Source organism: Sorghum bicolor, chromosome 2, assembly GCF_000003195.3.
Source record: "Sorghum bicolor cultivar BTx623 chromosome 2, Sorghum_bicolor_NCBIv3, whole genome shotgun sequence".
Classification (NCBI taxonomy): Eukaryota; Viridiplantae; Streptophyta; class Magnoliopsida; order Poales; family Poaceae; genus Sorghum; species Sorghum bicolor.
The window spans coordinates 56,307,611-56,329,070 of record NC_012871.2 but is presented as its reverse complement, the minus strand read 5'-3'; the positions used below and the strand labels follow the sequence as shown (position 1 = coordinate 56,329,070).

Sequence of the window (21,460 nt, the reverse complement as noted above, 5' to 3'; positions counted from 1 at the left end):
CACAGAAATAAAACCCAAATGCTATACTTGCCTTAATCCAATTGCTCTTGCTGATCCTTTTAGTCCTGCTGGTCTCACTTGTCCAAGGCTCTGATCTTGATCACCAAAACTACTTTCCGACTAAACTCGATCATCGATCATCGATCACACAAACAAACAGAAACAAACATACACGAAGCAAACAAGAGAGCTAAATTAAAACAGTACACCAATTCAATAAAAAGGTTTAAAAACTAATCTATGCATTACTATGAACACACGCGAAAAGCATGTTAATCGGAGCTACGGTTTCAAAGAAGCGACTACCGAGACTTTTATATTATATTATATTAAAGAAAAAGGCTATATATACTTGATGTATTATTCTAATTGAGCAAGACGATGTAAAATGTTATTTAGATCAGATTAGATAAAACATAATTTAATTTAAAAACTCGGCCAAAGCTACTCATATTTATTTATAAACAATGTCATATAATTTAATGAAGTTATACTTTATTTTTCCAAACGAAAACAAATATACGTGAAAGCAACTAAAGCAACGTGTTTAAACTAAGAAACTTAGAATTTGGAAACACATTTTTATAAACAACTAGTCACAATAATATTTTATTTATAAATTATTGAGATATAAAACCATCTATATGTCTTTTTATCATAAATCCGATTGCATAAACATTAATACATTTAGCATTTAAATTAATTAATAAAATCATAAACACATGATAGTAGGATAAACATTATTATTAGTGCATAGATTACGTCATTATGAACCCAACGCAACTTGAATGCATTTTAAAACGAAGTTAAAACAGAGAAAATACGACCTAAACAAGCTAGCGTATTTCTATTGTATTTTAGATTTATTTTTCTAAGGGGAAACGGCCACAAAACATATCTATGACATACAAGCTAGCCAGCACAATTTGAAGCAGAGCACATGCACGGGGAGACTCCATTGCCGGCAAACTGGAGCTCGCCGATGATCAGACTACTACGACCTACAAGTCATAATAACGCGAACCGAGAGCATAGCAGGCAACAGCGCGCTCGTCTAGGGCATGCAAACGGACAGTAACAAAGAACCATGTGGTGGTAGTCATGGCCGGCGGCAATATCTTGCAGGCACGCACGGACTCTAGCCCTGGAGGCCAAGAAACAATTCGGGAAATTAAACCACAGGATGGGAGAGGTGAACATGGGGTTCTCACCGCAAAAGAACAATGACGCCGCACCGGCGCCGAACCAGAGATGGCGCAACAGGAGTGGAGGTCAGCACACCCCACGGCAAACAATTGCAGACGATGGAACGGTGGGCGAAGTCAGCAGCGGCGAACTAGGGCGGGCTTAAGGCGGCGCAGTTGATAATAAGGTGCGGACGGAGGACATCTCGGTCTTCTTATGGGAGCGCTAGACATAGCGATTACGGATCTCGGAAGAATCAGATCCAGGAAATCGATGACCAGCTTCCAAAGGGCTCCGCTTGCCGTGACTGAGGACGCGGGGCCGCACCACAGAGAGACAAGCGTCGGTGGCCTGCTCTGCTAGGCAAGCATGCCATTCAGCCAAGAGAGACGGAGGAATTCCTCTTTTTTTTGTTCTAAATTTCAAAGTCATTTTCAAATTAAATTTTTGAATCAATTTAACCATAGTTGAAAACCACATCGCAGAATAAAACAAATGCACTAGCATGAATGCACCAACAATGTTTCCAACTCCTATGATGAATTTTACTTCAATTAAAAAAATAATACTATTATCCTATGTTTCATGAGCACAAAAATACAAAATTAAATCATTTTAGCCCTATTTTAAAAGGAGCAAATTTTTGGGTGTTACAATTCTACCTCCTTAAGATGAATCTCATCCTCGAGATTTAGAAGAGACACGGATTCCAAAAGAGATATAGGAAAAAGATATTGGCCACTATTTCATCTTCACAGCTGGTATTCCAAAAGTAAACACTTATGTCTCGGGATCACAACTTGTGAACAAAATTTTCATAAAATGTCTATTTTTCGTAATTGTTCAAGGTCCATCTTGACTACCAACTTTTTGACTTATACAACTCAAGGACATTAACTTAGCATGGATATGCCTCCTCAGGCAGGAGTGGACCACCTCGATACTCAACTCTTCCTTGATGGCGTGGTTAAGAAAATTTTTCACGGGGTAGCATAGATCACTCCTTTGTGTGCACATAACTATGAGATATCTCAAAAGACAGTTATCGCGTCATGATAGTTTAAAATGCATCTTCCAGTGATATCAAGGTACTACCCCCCTTAAGACGAGGTTGGTTGGGGGACATTAGGGACTAATTCTCCTATCCTTTTTATACGCTACACATCATAGTCTTTTAAATTCCTGGTACCAAGTCTCTTAATCCAAGGTTGGTTTCAACACTAAGTTCCATCTATTGGTACCTTTATCGCAATTAAATTGTTCCACTCTCATATTGTACATATAACTTCGTAAGCTTTGGTGTCATCTGATCCTCACAAGCATCACTCTCAATCTATGAGTATCAGCCATGACATAAACCTCCAATGATGTTCTCCAAGTGGGGTGATATCTTGAAACAAAACCAAAGTCACAAAGCACTTGATGTTCTTATGTATGATCTAACTTTTACCAATCATTCTCGTTGTACCTCCTTTAATTAGGCTACCCCCCTTAAAAAATGTAAACTATGGGGCACAAGAAAGGTAGCTTGCACGTTTTCCAGACAAGTTAACTAACATTGAGAATTTCTAACATCCAAAGATCTTATGTGCAAGAGAACAAACAGGTATCCTGAAATTTTCTCGTGATATGAAAAACACCAGCGTAGTAAAATGGACATAACTCTTATTATGTAAATCCAATAGAGTTGTAGCTTATACCGTTAGAAACCTTGTGAAATTCCCTACAACTTTTATATAGAAGACTTCCTTAGATTCTGTCTTTAAGCTTAGGTAAAACAACCAAACATAATATCCTTCCTGATAATGTCTCAGCAAAGGTGCAGTAACTTCCAGAAATTGTATCTCGAGCTACTTAACTCATCTGGAGATGATCCATATATTGTTGAAAAGATTATGAAATCCTATTCAACTTTAGTATACAACGTTTTCCCAGATTCTGAATTTAACTTGGCTGAAAATAGGGAATACCAAATCTGTCCAGACTTTGATACAGAACAGAAACATCCAATTGTAAATATCATATCTCAGGTTATACTTAGCCAAATAAGTGCCAGCTTATACCGTTGGAAAGATTAGCAAATTTTCTATAACTTTTCTATAGAATACTTTTCCAAATTCTATAGTTATATTTGTCTCAAACAGTAAGTAACCAAAACTGGTCCAGATTTCTTGACAGCACATATGTATCATCTTGTGATTTTTGTAACTTCCAAACCATAATAGCTATGAGGGTTATTCTTGCGGTCAGAGAAAGATCTTGAAGTCTAGTTGTTCCCAGAAAAATTTGATGAACTGTGCATGAACAGAATTTGATTTGTACCAGAATTATTACAGACTGCTCTAGAAATCAGCAAGAGATAGAAACCGGATATAACCAAACCCAACTACTTATTTCACTACTCCTTATGCCTTAGGCCTATAAACTAAATGATATTGTAAAGAATCCCCACAAAATCATTGCACTCATTACAAAGATCCAAATCAAGCATAAACATAATAACAAACCAATTAAGCATTGAAGGTTCACACTTCACTCAACTTGCGATACTATCGTTCTCTTCATAGTAAGGAGTAGAGATCCTAAAACTTATATTTCAAAGATGCAAGAAGGTGGTAAGAAAAGGTTCTAATAGCATACCAAATCAAGGAGTGAAGGTGAGAACAAGTACTTTTAAAATAAGCAACAAGGTAGAGACAAATAGCAAGGATAGGGATATAGTATGGATGAAAATACCAAGGTTTATAGAGCAACGATTTTATGACAATTCCAAAACCTTAAGACGACCAATTTCTAACTAGGCTTGCGTCGTACAGTCAGCATTGCTTTGATACCACTTTGTAATACCCGATTTTAAGGATAAAACCAGATATGCACCATATGTGAGTTTTAGAAAACAAATCTCACATATAGCTACAAATAAAGGGTAATATCAAAGGAGCCCTAGGTAATCTTCATGCAATCCATGCTACTTCCCTATTAATAGATTGCCAAAGTCGTAGGTCTTCGTTCTCGATATCGCTGGAGATACGTCGTTGCAGTCCATGGAGTCAGGAGTCTTATTACGTGTAGCACCAATATACTCCCTCCATCCCAAATTGTAAGTCATTCCAAGAATCTTGGAGAATCAAACTTTTCTAAGTTTGACCAAATTTATATGATAAAATAATTATTATTATGATACCAACTAAATATAATTAGATTCTTCTTTAATTATATTTTCATAGTATATTCACTTTACGTTACAAATCTTAGTATTTCTCTCTATAATTTTGGTCAAACGTGAAAATGCTTTGACTCTCCAAGATTCTTGGAATGACTTACAATTTGAGATGGAGGGAGTATATTGGTGCTACACGTAATAAGACTCCTGACTCCATGGACTGCAACGACGTATCTCCAGCGACATCGAGAAAGAAGACCTACGACTTTGGCAATCTATTAATAGGGAAGTAGCATGGATTGCATGAAGATTACCTAGGGCTCGACGGGTGGATGATCGCTTCCTGCGTGGGTTCGGTGGAGAAGCAACAAGCGGCCACGGCAACTTGGGCGGACAAGTTTGGCTACTCGACATGATCAACCGAACGAAGTTTGGCTACTCGACATGATCAACCGAACGGTGGCGAACACTTAGTGACTCCGTGACTTGATGTTTAGCTTACTGAATGAATGAGAGATCAGGTACTGAACGGAAAGAAAATAAGAAGCAAAACAAATGATGAGTACTGAACAAAGAGCGAGTCACACACCAGAAGAGACAACGATGATGATCACAGGCGATGGACTGGAGAGATGACGAAAGAAAAATCTAATTTACTACCGTGGAATTGCCAGACTAGGGGCTCCATTTACGGTATTTTTGTGTTTCTCCTAAGGGGTTGGTATATATATATATATAGGGAGGAAAACTCTCCACATCTACACCAACTAGCAATATGGTACTAATTAATGTTGCACCTTCCACCTTTACTAATAGGCCTAATTAATTATTAAAGCCCACTAGTAAATAAATACATTGGCCTTTGAGATCGTGGCTTGGGCGTTGGGGTAAAATGAAAGATTTATTATTTTCAAAATTAATTATTCTTGTGAATAAAATATTTCTAGAAAGTCCAGAATTATTATTTAAGTCATGTTTATATTTCAAAAGCTCTGAAAATTTGGAAAAAATTCTCGGAGATATTATGAAACATGAGGAACCCAGATAAAGTATTTGGAACTCATGACAAGATAATTCGGAGCATCTAAAATTAGATTATGCTCACAGCCAAGTGAGAACAAGTTTCACAAAAAGTGTTGGAATAATTCTTGGTCAGTTTTTACAGATTGGTTGACGGATAAGGAACTGGAAGGAGTGATTTGGGTTACAAAGAAAAGATTTTGAGAAACTCCAAATGAAAGCATAATCTGAGAATCAAGGAGTTTGATTGTAGGAAAAGAGAAAGATGTGTCAGACAAGTATGATCGACCTACTAATTAAATGCATTTTAAAGATTTTTTTTCTCACTCTCAATACACAAAGGAGCAACAAATAAACATCACATTAAAATATATGCACCAGCATGTATGCACAACAATGTTGCTAAACCTTATGATAAATTTTAATTTAATAAAAAATATTTTTTTCTATATTTTTATGAGCACAAAACTACACAATTAAATTGTTTTCTTCTATTTTGAAAACTTGCAAAATTTAGGGTGTTACAATTGCCGCCTGTTGGTAGACTTCAGGGAGGCACATGACAATGAAGTATTGGAGCCCGAGGATCTAGAGGAAACCGCAAAGGCGTTCTACCATATGATGTCTTCGGCACAGAAGCCCCTTCATGAGAAAACATTAGTTTCGCAGCTGGATGCCATTGGGTGCCTATTACATTTGAAGTCACGGTTGAGCCTCAGTCGAGATGGCTTTGATTTCTTATTGATAGTTCTCGGCACAATGCTTCTGGAGGGTCATGTCACAGAACCGACCAAATTATAAGAGTTCAAGTGCAGAAACGATCGTCAAACAATCAAGTTTCTAAACTTGAGCCCATATAATCCCGGTAGTCAATCGAAATCACGAAGGACTTCAAACCAACTCGCAACAAATCAAGATCGTAATAGTTCAGCATAAACACAACAGATGTTACATAGTCATTCATTGCCGACGAAGCGGCACCACATCGGAGTATTAAGTTATTACAACACTTGTTCGAAGTAGCGGAAGCAAAATAAGTACACACACTTGTTCAAAGTTCAGTTCACAAGTTTGTTACTGCCAGAGTCTAGGTCATCCTTCCAAAAGCATCATAGACGAGAAGAGTAGAGAACCGTGCCCAACGGTTAGTCCTCATCCCCAGCGGGATGGAGACAGGTCTTGCAGAAACCGTCATAGAAGATATCATCTGCAACAGGTGGGAATAAACCCTGAGTACGAGGATGTACTCAGCTAGACTTACCCGTCTAGTAAAACACAAAAGACACCAAGGATCATGCAAGGCTAAATTTTAAGTGGAGCTGGTTGACTCACCTTTTGCCAAAAGCTTAACTTACATCTAAGTCATTTTAAGAGCATCATATTTATTTATCATCAGCCTACCACTAGATTAGCACCTGTACTACAACACATCATTTGATTATTACAGACAATAATAACCATACCAAATTCATCATATGTTCTTCTTGCTATCATCATTATCATGAACCATGTCCATTAGTGAATGCTACGTTTGCCGCTGCTCTGTCAAGTTCTCACTAACCGGGAGAGACGGCGATTCGAATCGAATTCCTATCCAGCTGGAGGTTTATTCCTAGCACTCACCCAAGCATCCCCTGCCGGAGAGCCAACGGGTCACCTTTGGTACAACTCAGGAATCGCGGCTCCGATCAGCGCCGCACTCCCAGGGCTACCACTCTGCCAGGGAGGTCAGGAATTTTAACTCACCTGCCTTTGGACTTACGCCAATGGTCCCCCGCACACCGCACTTCCTCCGGTAGTGCGCACTTTATACTTGCCGGTCTTCCGGCCTGAGTCATACTACTCGGCTTCGCGGTCGGAACGAGTTATCCGGCCAACTAAGTGTCAGGCATGCGTTCAACATGACAAGAGGACGTACAACGATCGGTCCTTAGCTGCCACAGACGGAGTCACTACAAACTTGCAAAACTCCGCCCGGCTTAAATCAATTTAATCAGGTTCCATCCACGATAGCACATATAGACCATCGCGACACGACACAACCCTATATCGCGCGGATGACAGAATATCACCCGGCTTCTACCGGTTAAAGCATAACTAAGCTGCTACTCGGACCTAACTCTACAACCGGGGAGGGTAAGTTATCTGGACAAGGATAGGGTAGAATGCAGCAACATTTTCATCACAACTCCTATACGTAATGCATCAATAGATATAACGTATTAAGTAAACTTTCGAAAATAGAGGAGGCTTAGAATGCTCCGGGGCTTGCCTTTCACGAACGATGCCGGCTCGTGATTCGGGCACTCAACTTCTTCTTCGGGCTCCTCGAGTCCGGCTTGCTGGACCTCCACCTCCTGGCTGCCTTCCTGGCCTTCGGGGTTCGCTTGGAGCTCGAAGGAAACTGCCACGTCCGGTGCACCTATTGCATGCTCGATGAATGAGAAGGTGCACATGCTACAGATGAATGCTTAACAACACAAGCAACTCACTGGACACTCATTTACGGAGCAAGAGTTATACTAACTCACATGAATAAACAAGTTAACATAACCCAAAAGGAAAAAGTCCATATAACCCCCTGAAGTATTGGCACTTTCTCACATCATACCCCGAACTTTGAAACCGTCTAACGACCACATTAAACTATGCCAAACCGTCTACTTGACCCCCTCGGCCGGTTTTGCTCCCTGGTTTTGCGTACGTGGTGGCTGAGTTGGACAGTGGTTTCCACGGTGGCCGCGGGACCCCACTCGTCAGGCCGCTGGAGGGTGAAATACGCCTCCCCCTCCCTCTTTGCTGTCTTCCTCTCGCTCTCACTCCGACGGCACCTACCGGAGCTAGGGTTTCCGGCGACGCAGAAGACGGTGGAGGCGGAGGTGAAGAGGGTGGAGGCGAAGCTCGGAGCTGCAGCGGTGTTCCCATGGCGGAATCCAGCGCCCGTTCTTCCTCGCGGCAATCTGGCTCAACCGGCAATGGTGGGGGCGCCGGTGTTGTGGTGAGTGGCTCTCCCATCCGGTATCGCGTCGGCCCCTTCTTCTACGAACCACCGGTGAAGTGCAAATGCCGCAACTCGAAGAAGTGTCCACGGTGGATCTCCTGGAGCGTGGACAACCCCGGCCGTCGCTACTACCGTTGCCAAATGGCCAATGTAAGCACCTTTGCTTTCACAATGTTCTTGCTGTTCTTGGGGTGTTTGTGTGATTTGGTGTCCATGTGATTGCAGACGAGTGAGGATTGTGGTTTCTTTGAGTGGTTGGATCCACCCTGTTCTCCATGGATGAGGGAGGTTTTGCTGGACATGAAGGCAGAAGTCTTCAAGTTGAAGAGGGAGAGTGGACAAGCTGTTGGTGATGAGGAGATTTCAGAGATTCAACAGATGAACCAGACATTGCAGAGGCAACTGGTGAACATGGATGCAGACCTGGAATCCCAGAAAGAAGAGGTGAGGAAGAAAGATGGGGAACTGGCTCTGAAGTGCTTGGAGTTAGTTGAACTGCAGTTGAAGCTGAAGGCAGCAAAGAACAATTGGAGCACTTGTTCTGTGTTTATGATTGTATTTGTGATGGGCATTTTCTGTGCTTTGTTTGGCAAGATGATGTAATGGCATGTAATATGTGGTAGGTAATGTTGAACTTGTAGTATGACATGTAGTATGTGGCAACTATGTTTTGCATTCCTTTCAATTCTCAGCAAATTGTGTACTGTCTGTGTCAATCATGATAAGAAATTCTGGAATTGAATGGCAAACTCAGACAGCATTGGTTTTAACTGAACACATTACAAACTGTGAGTTTTCAAGCCTATTGGCATACACTCATTGTTCAGATCATGCCAATACCAGATCAAGCTTACTAGCTAGTACCACCACTGGCTACTGCCAAGTGCATACATGACCAATCCATTGTTCAGATCATGCCAAAAGACAAAAGCAAACATGTTTATGCTTTACTTACCCTAGTTCACTAATTGTCACCAAACAAGAGATGTTGAAGTCTTCCCCTCCCTGCTCCCCTCCTTGATGGTGCTCTCCTTGCTGGTGGTTGGCTTGAACTTGCCTGCCTCTGCCTTGGGGACCTCCTAGGAGCTGGCTGGCTTGAACTTGGCTGAGACTGCCTTGGGGACCTCCTAGGAGCTGGCTGGCTTGCACTTGGCTGGCTTCCTGGTCTACTACGACGCTGACTTGGCTGACTAGCACTTGGTTGGCTTCCAGCTGCCTGGCTATTGCCTGCCTGAGTACTTCCTTTAGCCTGAAAACACACAATGGGTTAGCTGAGGCACATTATCACAACAAGAAAAGAAAGCAAGGTGCTCCAGGTTACCATTTTTGTCACCACAGGATTAGCAGAGTCTGGGTTAGCAGAGTCTGGGTTTTTCCTCTTCTTTGCCCTGTCCCTCTTAATATGAGCATTTTGTTTGTTGCCTGCCTCAGGATTTTTGGGGCACCTCCTTGAGTTGTGGTCTGATTTCCCACAGAGCCTACAAGTCATCTTTACACCAACCCTGCTTAACTTTGTCCCCTTAGGCTGTTCCCACTGCTCTCTGGTCCTCTGAGTCTTAGGCCTCCCAGGCATTTTGACAAAAGCTGGAGGAAGAGGCTTAGGCATCTCTGCAGTAGGCCAGTTTTCAGCTCCCTCCACTGGCTGCAACACATGGGCATATGTAGCCATGTAGGCATCAATACTAAAGCATGGAGCAATGTAGTCCTCAATCTTGTGTGAGGCTTTGTAGATGGCACTTATGGCATGGCAGCAGGGCAAGCCAGAAAGTTGCCAATACCTACAGCTGCATTGCTTTAGTTGCAAGTTAACAGTGTACCTCCTGTCTTCTCTCTCTTGCACCTCAAATCCATGCTCTCCATTCCACAGGACAATGCAATTTCCAGATAGTTGAATGCTCAACTTCAGTTTCTTGAAAATATTTGGACAGATTTTTCCATTCCACTTCTGTGCCCTAGTCCTATTTTCCTGAATCCTGACCATCAGTTTTTTCCTAATTGCCTCACACATAGAAATGACCGGATAGAATCTTGCTTCCATGATAGAATTGTTGAAGCTCTCACACATGTTATTGTCTATAGAGTCACAATTGGAACCTAACCTGAAGTATGCTCTGCTCCAATGCTCTGGTGATGTGGTCATCATGTCTGCAGCTCCTTCTGGTGTTGCCTCTGCCAACCAAGCTCTGTACAGGTTGAACAAGCTTGTGTTTGAAGCCTTGGCACATCTCCACCACTTTTTCTGGAGCTTTTTGTCTGTATATTTTTTCCTCCAGTTGGCATAAATGTGCCTTGCACACATCCTATGCTCTGCATTAGGAACCAACTCCTTCACTGCCTTGAGTAAACCCTGCAAGCATCAAGCAAAGTAGTTAAATGCAATGGCCACTACATAAAAGTGACATAACAGCAACCAAGCAAAGTAGTTAATGCAATGGCCACTACCTTCTGTTGATCTGAGATTAGGACCCATTCAGAGCCTCCATCAGAGATGTTCAGATCCTTTTGAAGAAGTGAGATGAACCAATACCAAGTATCATAATTTTCAATGGGCACTGCAGCCCAAGCCACAGGGTACATCTGGTTGTTAGCATCTCTGCCTACAGCACACAACAAGTTACCATTGTTGGCCCCCTTAAACCAACATCCATCCAACCCAATCACTTTCCTGCAGCCAGCAAGGAAACCTTTCTTCAGTCCATCAAAGCAAACATACATCCTCTCAAATATTTTTTTCTCCTCCTCAACTGGATCTAGACAAACAGCAACTGTTGTACCTGGGTTTGATCTTTCCAGCTCAAGCTGGTAGTCAAACACCCTGCTATACTCCCCTTTCATAGCATCAAGACATTTTTGCATCACTAAAGTCTTAGCTCTCTTACACTTGGATATGGATACATCTGCAAACAGGTCCTTCAACACAGCTGCCTTGATCAACCCAGCTTTCCAGGTAGGGTTGTCCTTAATCTGCTGATAATAATGCTTGGCAATTAGAGTTGAACTGACTAGCTTGTTGTCCCTCCTTGGTGGACAGGTGTGAGCATCTACATAACTAACCACTTTGAACCATTTAGATCTGGTTGTTAGTGAGCCATAGATTTGCCACTCACATCCTTGCCAGTCACATATAGCTTTCACTCTGCACTTCTCATCTTTAACAAATTTCAATGACTTGTGAGCTTTCAAACCATACTTGACTAGTGCTTTCTTGAACTGCCTACTGCATCTAAAGGCCATGCCTAAACAGAATACAGGGACTTCAGCTTTACTGTCAAACCTATTCTCCAAGCTTTTCCACCTTTGAATTTCTCCATCACTGTCTTCCCCATAAGAGTATTCTTCACTTGAATCTAGATATGGACTGCCAGGTTCATCCAGATTTGGAACTTCATCAAAAAGAGCATCAGGACAAATCTCTGGAACTTGGACACCCCACTTCTTAGCTTTTATATTCTTCTTCACCTGCTTAGCATATGCTCTGAATTCATCTCCTTCTTCATCTTCAGCAGAGCTGTCCTCTTCTGGAGGCTGCTTGTAGTCCTCATCAAGACTATCATCACTTCCACTATCCACTTCTACATCATCAATGCCTACTGCTTTCTTGCCTTTATCATCTGCTTTTGTAGGAGACCTATAGAAAGCCATGAATGATTTAAGATCCTGATCACCAGCCTCTTGTCCTTCATCCTCTGCTCCCTCTTCCTCAGAAGCCTCTTCTCCTTCTTCCTCTTCCTTACCATCCTCTTGTCCTTCCTCTGCTGCATCTTCCTCACCACCCTCTTGTCCTTCCTTGGCTGCCTCTTCCTCACCACCCTCTTGTCCTTCCTCGGCTGCCTCTTCCTCAACACCCTGCTCTGCATCATCATCACCAGCCCAGATGTCTTGCTCATCTGCACTAATCTCTGCCACTTCCTCAACATACATGTCCACTACCTCACCATTGGGGTGGTCAGCAAGCATCTGCACACAAGCAGCATCATCTGACAGCAATACCAGTCCAGTATCTAAATTCTTCCCAGGCTTGAGCCAATACATCCTGATGACATTGTTGGAAGTGTAGTGATCATCTAAGTAGCCCTTAATCTCAAAGTAAGAAACCCTGTCCCTGTCTATCCAACACTCAGCTCCATCACCACCAACATAGAATGTGGATCTTCCAACCTTGGTAAAAGACCCAGCGTAATGAAATCGAACAATAACAAAGTTGGGGTCATTCATCCAGTTAGATTCATGGGGTTCGTTCATCCTGTCAACGAAAAAGCACTACAAAGGTTCAATTTTACAGAAACCCTAAACAATTGAACCCTACAAAACTGCGTACGTGGTAGCATAACTTCATACCCCACCCTAGCAACTAAGAAAACATCATCCATTTTATCATCTAAACCCTAACAATCACCGGAGCAAGAAACCCCAATTCCGCCCAAACCCCACCGGTCCAATCCAAAACAACAAACCGCAAAAATTCAAATCTGGAGATAGGGGAGCGACTGCGGACCTGGTTCCTGAGCAGCAGTTGATTCACCGTTTCTTGCTCCCGATCATCCACTCGCCGGAGAAGTCACCGGAGAAGACGGAGGGGCGGAGAGAGCGGGCGGGAGCGAGGAGTGAGAGGGAACGGAGGCGGCTTCTGAAAAGGGGAGGCGTATTTCACCCTCCAGCGGCCTGACGAGTGGGGTCCCGCGGCCACCGTGGAAACCACTGTCCAACTCAGCCACCACGTACGCAAAACCAGGGAGCAAAACCGGCCGAGGGGGTCAAGTAGACGGTTTGGCATAGTTTAATGTGGTCGTTAGACGGTTTCAAAGTTCGGGGTATGATGTGAGAAAGTCCCAATACTTCAGGGGGTTATATGGACTTTTTCCTAACCCAAAACCCATCATGACACTAAAGCAGCAAACGACACAAAACATGTATGCTCAGTAAATAAATCATAACTAATGGTAGGCAGATCCAACAAACATGAGTGAAGACATTCTGGAAAGCTTAGGAAATTGTCTACAACTCATCTTTAAACATGACAGCAAGATTCAAATATTAAACTAGCCATTTTAACAAAGTTCCAGGTTCTATCCCAGAAAAACAGAGAACCCCTATTTCTGGAACCCAACTTGGAACAGCTATAACTTTTAAACTACTTGGCCAAATGACCTCAAATTTAAACCACAGTTAGTTCAACAAGTTTAAAACAACTTTGTTTTATACAAGTTTCACAGAAAGTCAAGTTATCACTAAGCAAAGTTAAATTACTCACTTGCTGTCCAGAATAGCATTTAACCCTATAGTTAATTATTTAATGACATGACCAAAACACAAACCATGCCAACCATATGACTCATGAGCACAAACATATTACAAGGTCACCAGATCATCAGTTGAAAACCCCAAAACAATTACTTAACAAGGCATTTATTAATTAACTTTAGATAAGGCATATTTACAAGATATTAGTTAAAGTGCTCAGAAAAATCTACAAAATTTACAGAGGCACAAGTATAACATCAGATTACCACCATAAAATTTTCAGGACCAATACACATACCAAATTAAAGATATGCATTTAACATGTATCAAGGCATTTATTTCATAAATTCATAGACATGACTTATATAGTGTCAAACAACAGATTTCAGATTATTTATATCTTAGGAATACCATAAACAAGTTTACCACCAAAATAGAGCACCAGCATAAGCACCAATTATTTTATGTGATTTAATCAAAGAAATAAGCCATATTTCAAACACAAATTACATATCATAACTGCAGTGCTCCAAAAATCATGAAATAATTATCAGAGCATTCTAATGCCATGCAAAGACCACCATAAAAATTTCAGAGCAAACTAATTAGTAAAACCAGAGATATGCATTTATCCATAAATAACAAGATTAAATCCTTAATAAATAATTTCTCAGAAAACATGATTCATTTTATATTTTTATTAAATACTAGCCATCTCAAGAAATAACACAAAATTTGTTTCACAATTTTTGGATCTCAGAAACAGGAGATATGATTTTTGCAAGAAAGCCAAAATCAGGATTTTGAATAAAAGAAAAGGAGGGAAAGAGAGAGTCGCTGACAGTGGGTCCCACCCGTCAGGCTCTTCTTCCTCACGGCCGAGGCGACTTTCGCCGGCGATTTCTCCGCGACGGCGAGGTCTCCGGCCAAACCCAGGGCATCAACGTGATCCCCAAACCCTAACGACTCGATTGACCCCACTTTTGCCGCGGCGGAGCCACCGGAAGGGGCTCACCGTCGGCAATGGCGGCTCGGCGGAGGTGCTCGGCGTTACGCCGGAGCCCTCAGGCCGGTAGAGCGTGACCTAAGGCCTTCTACAGCACCAGCAGACTAGGGCGAAGCTTCCTAGGTACGCGGCTTGGCCTGGATCCCCGTGGAAAGCGCTGGCCACGAGAGCACCCAACTCCGGCGGAAGCACGGCGGCGCTGCGCACCGTGTCCGGCGACGGAGAACCCGGTAGAGCGTCCACCAGGTGGCGCAAAAGCACGCTAAGGACCTAAGCTACCTCTAGGACCTAACCAAAGACGACGAGAAGTCTCACAACGCTCGGCATTGAGTTCGCCGGAGAAGAAGGTCACGGCGGACCGATTTGGGGGAAGAAAGAAATGTCGGCTCACCGGTGGGTTTCTCGGCGAGTTAGAGGGTGGAGCTTGGAGAGTGGCTCACGGCGGAGCTTTGGGTGGAGTTTGGCGGACGGAGACGCAGAGAGGAGCGCACACGAGCTCGCCGGAGTGAGCTCGCGGCGGAGAGCTCGCTGCGGGCGAGGTTCAGGCGAGAGAGGGCGAGGCAGAGCGAAGTGGACGCGTCCACTCGCTCGGGGCGTCGCCGTGGAGGTCATGCACGCGACGAGGGCTGACAGGCGGGGCCAGGAACGGCGTACGGGCGCCAATTGTCGCCGTTGTGCTGCCGCCGGTCGGCCACGTCGGCGAGGTCCAAAACGATTCAGGCAGCGCATCGGCCGACTGACAGAGCGACTTCACCGGTGATTATCTCCCAAACCAGAGCGAATTAGGAGATGGCGTAGTTGACAAACTTGGAGTACTAGGCGAGATCTACAACTTTGTCAACTAGAGCAAAGGCTAGATCGGCCTGGATTGAAAGATATGGAGTTTCCAAAATCGATCGCGCAAACTGCAAAGCACCCAGGACTTAGAAAATTTTCTAAGTGTTGAAAACAGCCCCAAATCTGCCTTGTGGGCCACTTTTGAGCTATTTGTGGTCATTTTCATGAGATGGCCATAAAACAACTTTTGTTCCTTATAAAATTTGCTACAACTTTGCTGTAGGAAGTTTTGACATGCAAACATTTTATGAAACACTTTTTAAAAGCCTAAGCAAAAGAGGTTTCTAGGGCCTATTTGCATAAGTATGACTTAAGTGATTATTTTGGAGAAGTGATCAACATGAACATTGTTCCCAAGGTTAGGTTAAGCATAGATAAGCTATTTACCAAGGCATTAAGCACAAACACAAGCATTGTTCACTCAAACATAAGCATAGGAAGCCTATTTAAGCCATTTAAAACACATTTTTGCAAAGAATGACATGTCTCAAGATAGATGATGATCATGGATGCTTTGAATAAATGATGATGCTCATGCTATGCACATGTTTGATGCAACCATAACACTGGGGTGTTACAGGTCACACGCTGCCTAAGAACACGTACAAGTTACAGAAACTCCTTCGTGCACTTAAGATGTCGTATGAGTCAATCCATGCTTGTCCCAAGGGGTGCGTCCTATTCAGGGGAGACCTTAAGGCAGCAACGCACTGTCCAAAGTGCAAAACCTCTAGATTTGTGGAGGTAGAGGGCAGTGATGGCCAGAAGAAACAGTCTAATATCCCCGAGAAGGTCCTGCGGTACCTTTCTATCCAACCGAGGATCCAACGTTGTACATGACAGAGGAGTTCGCAAAACTGATGACATGGCACAAGAATGACAAAAGATATAGTGACAAGATGAACACCCATCGGATGGTGAAGCATGGAAGTACTTCGATGAGTAGCATCCTGGCAAAGCTATGGATGCTTAGAATGTACGTGTAGCGATTAGAACAGATGGGTTCAACCCGTATGAAATGTTGGCGGACCCGTACACTTGTTGGCCCGTGTTCGTGATCCCCCTCAACATGGCCAGGTGGCGTTCCTCAGCACCCTGTAGGGTGGCCGTACAACTATGCACAATAGGGGTGGCAAGGTGAGGGCTCTTCACACTCTGCGGGACACGGGGAAGGCGGGTCGCAGCCGGAGCAGTGATGGAGTGAGTCGTTTGTGATATGGAGATGTTATGGATGTTGGATGTTGACTTCGATGGATGTTGGATGTTGCATTTGTGACTATATATGTTGATTTGTGACTATTGATGAATCAATGTGTGGATTTATGACTATATATGTGGATTTTTATTATATATGTTGTGACTATATATGTGGATATCTATTATATATATTGGTGCTACACGTAATAAGACTCCTGACTTGATGGACTGCAACGACGTATCTCCAGCGACCTCGAGAAAGAAGACCTACGACTTTGGCAATCTATTAATAGGGAAGTAGCATGGATTGCATGAAGATTACCTAGGGCTCGACGGATGGATGATCGCTTCCTGTGTGGGTTCGGTGGAGAAGCAACAAGCGGCCACGGCAACTTGGGCGGACAAGTTTGGCTACTCGACATTCGACATGATCAACCGAACAAAGTTTGGCTACTCGACATGATCAACCGAACGGTGGCGAACACTTAGTGACTCCGTGACTTGATGTTTAGCTTACTGAATGAATGAGAGATCAGGTACTGAATGGAAAGAAAATAAGAAGCAAAACAAATGATGAGTACTGAACAAAGAGGAGTCACGCACCAGAAGAGACGACGATGATGATCACAGGCGATGGACTGGAGAGATGACGAAAAAAAATCTAATTTACTACCGTGGAATTGCCAGACTAGGGGCTCCATTTACGGTATTTTTGTGTTTCTCCTAAGGGGTTGGTACATATATATATATAGGGAGAAAAACTCTCCACATCTACACCAACTAGCAATATGGTACTAATTAATGTTGCACCTTCCACCTTTACTAATAGGCCTAATTAATTATTAAAGCCCACTAGTAAATAAATACATTGGCCTTTGAGATCGTGGCTTGGGCGTTGGGGTAAAATGAAAGATTTATTATTTTCAAAATTAATTATTTTTGTGAATAAAATATTTCTAGAAAGTCCAGAATTATTATTTAAGTCATGTTTATATTTCAAAAGCTCTGAAAATTTGGAAAAAATTCTCGAAGATATTATGAAACATGAGGAACCCAGATAAAGTATTTGGAACTCATGATAAGATAATTCGGAGCATCTAAAATTAGATTATGCTCACAGTCAAGTGAGAACAAGTTTCACAAAAAGTGTTGGAATAATTCTTGGTCAGTTTTTACAGATTGGTTGACGGATAAGGAACTGGAAGGAGTGATTTGGGTTAAAAAAAAGATTTTGAGAAACTCCAAATGAAAGCATAATCTGAGAATCAAGGAGTTTGATTGTAGGAAAAGAGAAAGACGTGTCAGACAAGTATGATCGACCTACTAATTAAATGCATTTTAAAGATTTTTTTCTCACTCTCAATACACAAAGAAGCAACAAATAAACATCACATTAAAATATATGCACCAGCATGTATGCACAACAATGTTGCTAAACCCTATGATAAATTTTAATTTAATAAAAAATATTATTTTCTATATTTTTATGAGCACAAAACTACACAATTAAATTATTTTCTTCTATTTTGAAAACTTGCAAAATTTAGGGTGTTACAATTGCCGACCTGATGGTAGACTTCAGGGGGGCACATGACAATGAAGTATTGGAGCCTGAGGATCCAGAGGAAACCGCAAAGACGTTCTACCATATGATGTCTTCGGCACAGAAGCCCCTTCATGAGAAAACATTAGTTTCGCAACTGGATGCCATTGGGTGCCTATTACATTTGAAGTCACGGTTGAGCCTTAGTCGAGATGGCTTTGATTTCTTGTTGATAGTTCTCGACACAATGCTTCTCGAGGGTCACACGCTGCCTAAGAACACGTACAAGTTACAGAAACTCCTTCGTGCACTTAAGATGTCGTATGAGTCAATCCATGCTTGTCCCAAGGGGTGCGTCCTATTCAGGGGAGACCTTAAGGCAGCAACGCACTGTCCAAAGTGCAAAACCTCTAGATTTGTGGAGGTAGAGGGCAGTGATGGCCAGAAGAAACAGTATAAGATCCCCGAGAAGGTCCTACGGTACCTTTCTATCCAACCGAGGATCCAACGTTGTACATGACAGAGGAGTTCGCAAAACTGATGACATGGTACAAAAATGACAAGATATATAGTGACAAGATGGAACACCCATCGGATGGTGAAGCATGGAAGTACTTCGATGAGTAGCATCCTGGCAAAGCTATGGATGCTCAGAATGTACGTGTAGCGATTGCAACAGATGGGTTCAACCCGTATGAAATGTTGGCGGACCCATACACTTGTTGGCCCGTGTTCGTGATCCCCTCAACGTGGCCAGGTGGCGTTCCTCAGCACCCTGTAGGGTGGCCGTACAACTATGCACAACAGGGGTGGCAAGGTGAGGGCTCTTCACACTCTGCGGGACACGGGGACGGCGGGTCGCAGCCGGAGCAGTGATGGAGTGAGTCGTTTGTGATATGGAGATGTTATGGATGTTGGATGTTGCATTTGTGACTATATATGTTGATTTGTGACTATTGATGGATCAATGTGTGGATTTATGACTATATATGCAGATTTCTATTATATATGTTGTGACTATATATGTGGATATCTATTATATATATTGTTGTATTTGTTTAATGTGAAATACCTGAAAAAACAAAAAAAAAACAAAAAAAAATCCTAGCTTTGCCAAGTGTAGGCACTCGGCAAAGCTAGGCACCTGCCAGTCCAATTGCTAGCTTTGCCGAGTGCCTGCCACGTGGCACTCGGTAAATAATTTTTTAAAAAAAATTAAATTATCTTTGCTGAGTGCCTTTCAAGGTGGCACTCGGCAAAGAGTCGTCAGCTCATGGTTGTCTAGTGGACTCGGCAAAGCCTTTTCTAACCGTATAAGTGTCTTTGCCAAATGTCTAGGCACTCGGTAAAGCCTTATAATCCTGTAGTGGTGTGGGGTTGGACGTGGGTGCACATTTTCAGCAGGACCTTCGATCGACGGCCGGAAGGGAAACTTTGCCAGCAGTCTAATCTATCAATTGTTTTTCACTTTTTCTCTCTCAAAAAAAAACAGCGAACAGCATGGCTAGCTGGACCCCTGGACACAGACTGCTCCCTCTTAACTTTAGGGAACTCCAGCCCGATAGTTTCAGCTGCTCCTGAATCGGTTTAAGCGATTCAGGTAAAGATTTCTCACGCCACGGGATTCTCGGTCCATCGGGGGAGCCAGAACAGGAGCAGAGCCACACCTCAGTCCTCACACCTGGCAACCAAACCAAACCGGACGCGGACGGCTATCTACCAGCGTAACCACGGGCCAAATATGCTTGCACCTAAGCTGCTCAGATTAGTCCTGCACGTACTGCTGCATGCTTATCATCTAGTTTGCCTTCTAGCTATATATATACTATGTGACACGTCATACTCCCTCGGTTCACAATATACTTTAGGAATTTTATAATAAATTGAGATATAATATAAAAGATGTAGGTACTCTTATTTTATTTTCTAATTATATGATATCATTAATTTAGTTAGTGGTGATTAATTGATAAATGAAAAGTATTTATAAAGAGCTGAATTGCTGAAAGACCGGCCGGCTGCCTTTTCGTTTCACCTACCTAATTTTGGCGGCAGAGCATGAATGTACTTAGGGCACTCACAATGCAAGACTCTATCATAGAGTCTAAGACAATTAATTACATATTATTTATGGTATTTTGCTGATGTGGCAGCATATTTATTGAAGAAAGAGGTAGAAAAAATAAGACTCCAAGTCTTATTTAGACTCTCCACGTTGTTCGAGGTAATAAATAACTTTAGACTCTATGATAAAGTCTGCATTGTGAGTTCTTTAGGCGTATACCGCAACATACATGCATGCATACATACATGCATGCCTGCCTGCCTGCCTGCCCGCCCTTGTGTGCACGCGCGTACGCTCTCTTGCATTGCATTGCACCGGCGCGCGCAAGCACATTAGCACAAGCACGTGAAATGAAACGGACACGTATATAAACACCAGCCACGTACTACTAGCTAGAGTACCTGCAACAGCATGACAGCAAATTCTTTAAAAAAAGAGAAAGAGAAAAGGAAAATTAAAATAACAGCAACATGTGGATGCATGACAATGCAAGTCAGGCGATTGGGACGACGTACGTACGCACGACAACAATATGAGCGATGGATGCGGACGGCACAAGGCATGATCCATCCTATCGTATCCAGCCCTTCTTTTGGGTTTACATTTGAGTATATTATATAAGTAGTATACTTTAGAGTTGGTAGTGTTTAATCTTTATATGGCTTTCATTGATAAATGCACCACATTGGTTTTGCTAGCTTTTATTTGCTCGACTCGATGTCGAGGCCAGTCTATAGTTACGGTTATGTTGTGCAGAGAATACAACGCTGTGCCAGCAAATCTGGTCTAACTCGTTTGAGTTTATCTATTGAATGTGCTAATCATTCAACAATGTTTTTCTCTCACAACAAATCAGCAAAAAATACTTTTAGCCATGGCTTATCAGCCAAATGAATAGAACAGTTTTTTTATTGGGTACAATTTAGATCCACACAATCCACACATTTTGTATTTACACACGCAAAGAAAAGATTAAGAGACATCACATCACACGTAGGAGCATATGTCTTTGAGAGCAAAAATAACTTTACTATCCCACGTAGACATAAAAAAAATTAGGAGATGTCCTCATCTGCGGTGTGCGGGAAACACACATTACCACTGACCTTGAAATTTTTAGAATTGTTCCAAAAAATATGCAATCACCAAGATTTAAACCGTGCTGGTTAGCCTCGCTACCACTGGACCCGTCTCTGTCTCAG

General features: G+C 42.5%; 1 protein-coding gene across 1 annotated transcript; it reads left to right on the top strand.

Annotated features, from left to right (window-relative positions):
- Nucleotides 7,936–8,983, top strand: LOC8055581 (uncharacterized protein At4g04775). The gene is made up of 2 exons (XM_002462232.2): nucleotides 7,936–8,519; nucleotides 8,595–8,983. The coding sequence occupies exons 1-2, from the start codon at nucleotides 8,292–8,294 to the stop codon at nucleotides 8,970–8,972; spliced, it is 606 nt and encodes a 201-aa protein (XP_002462277.1). The 5' UTR covers nucleotides 7,936–8,291; the 3' UTR covers nucleotides 8,973–8,983.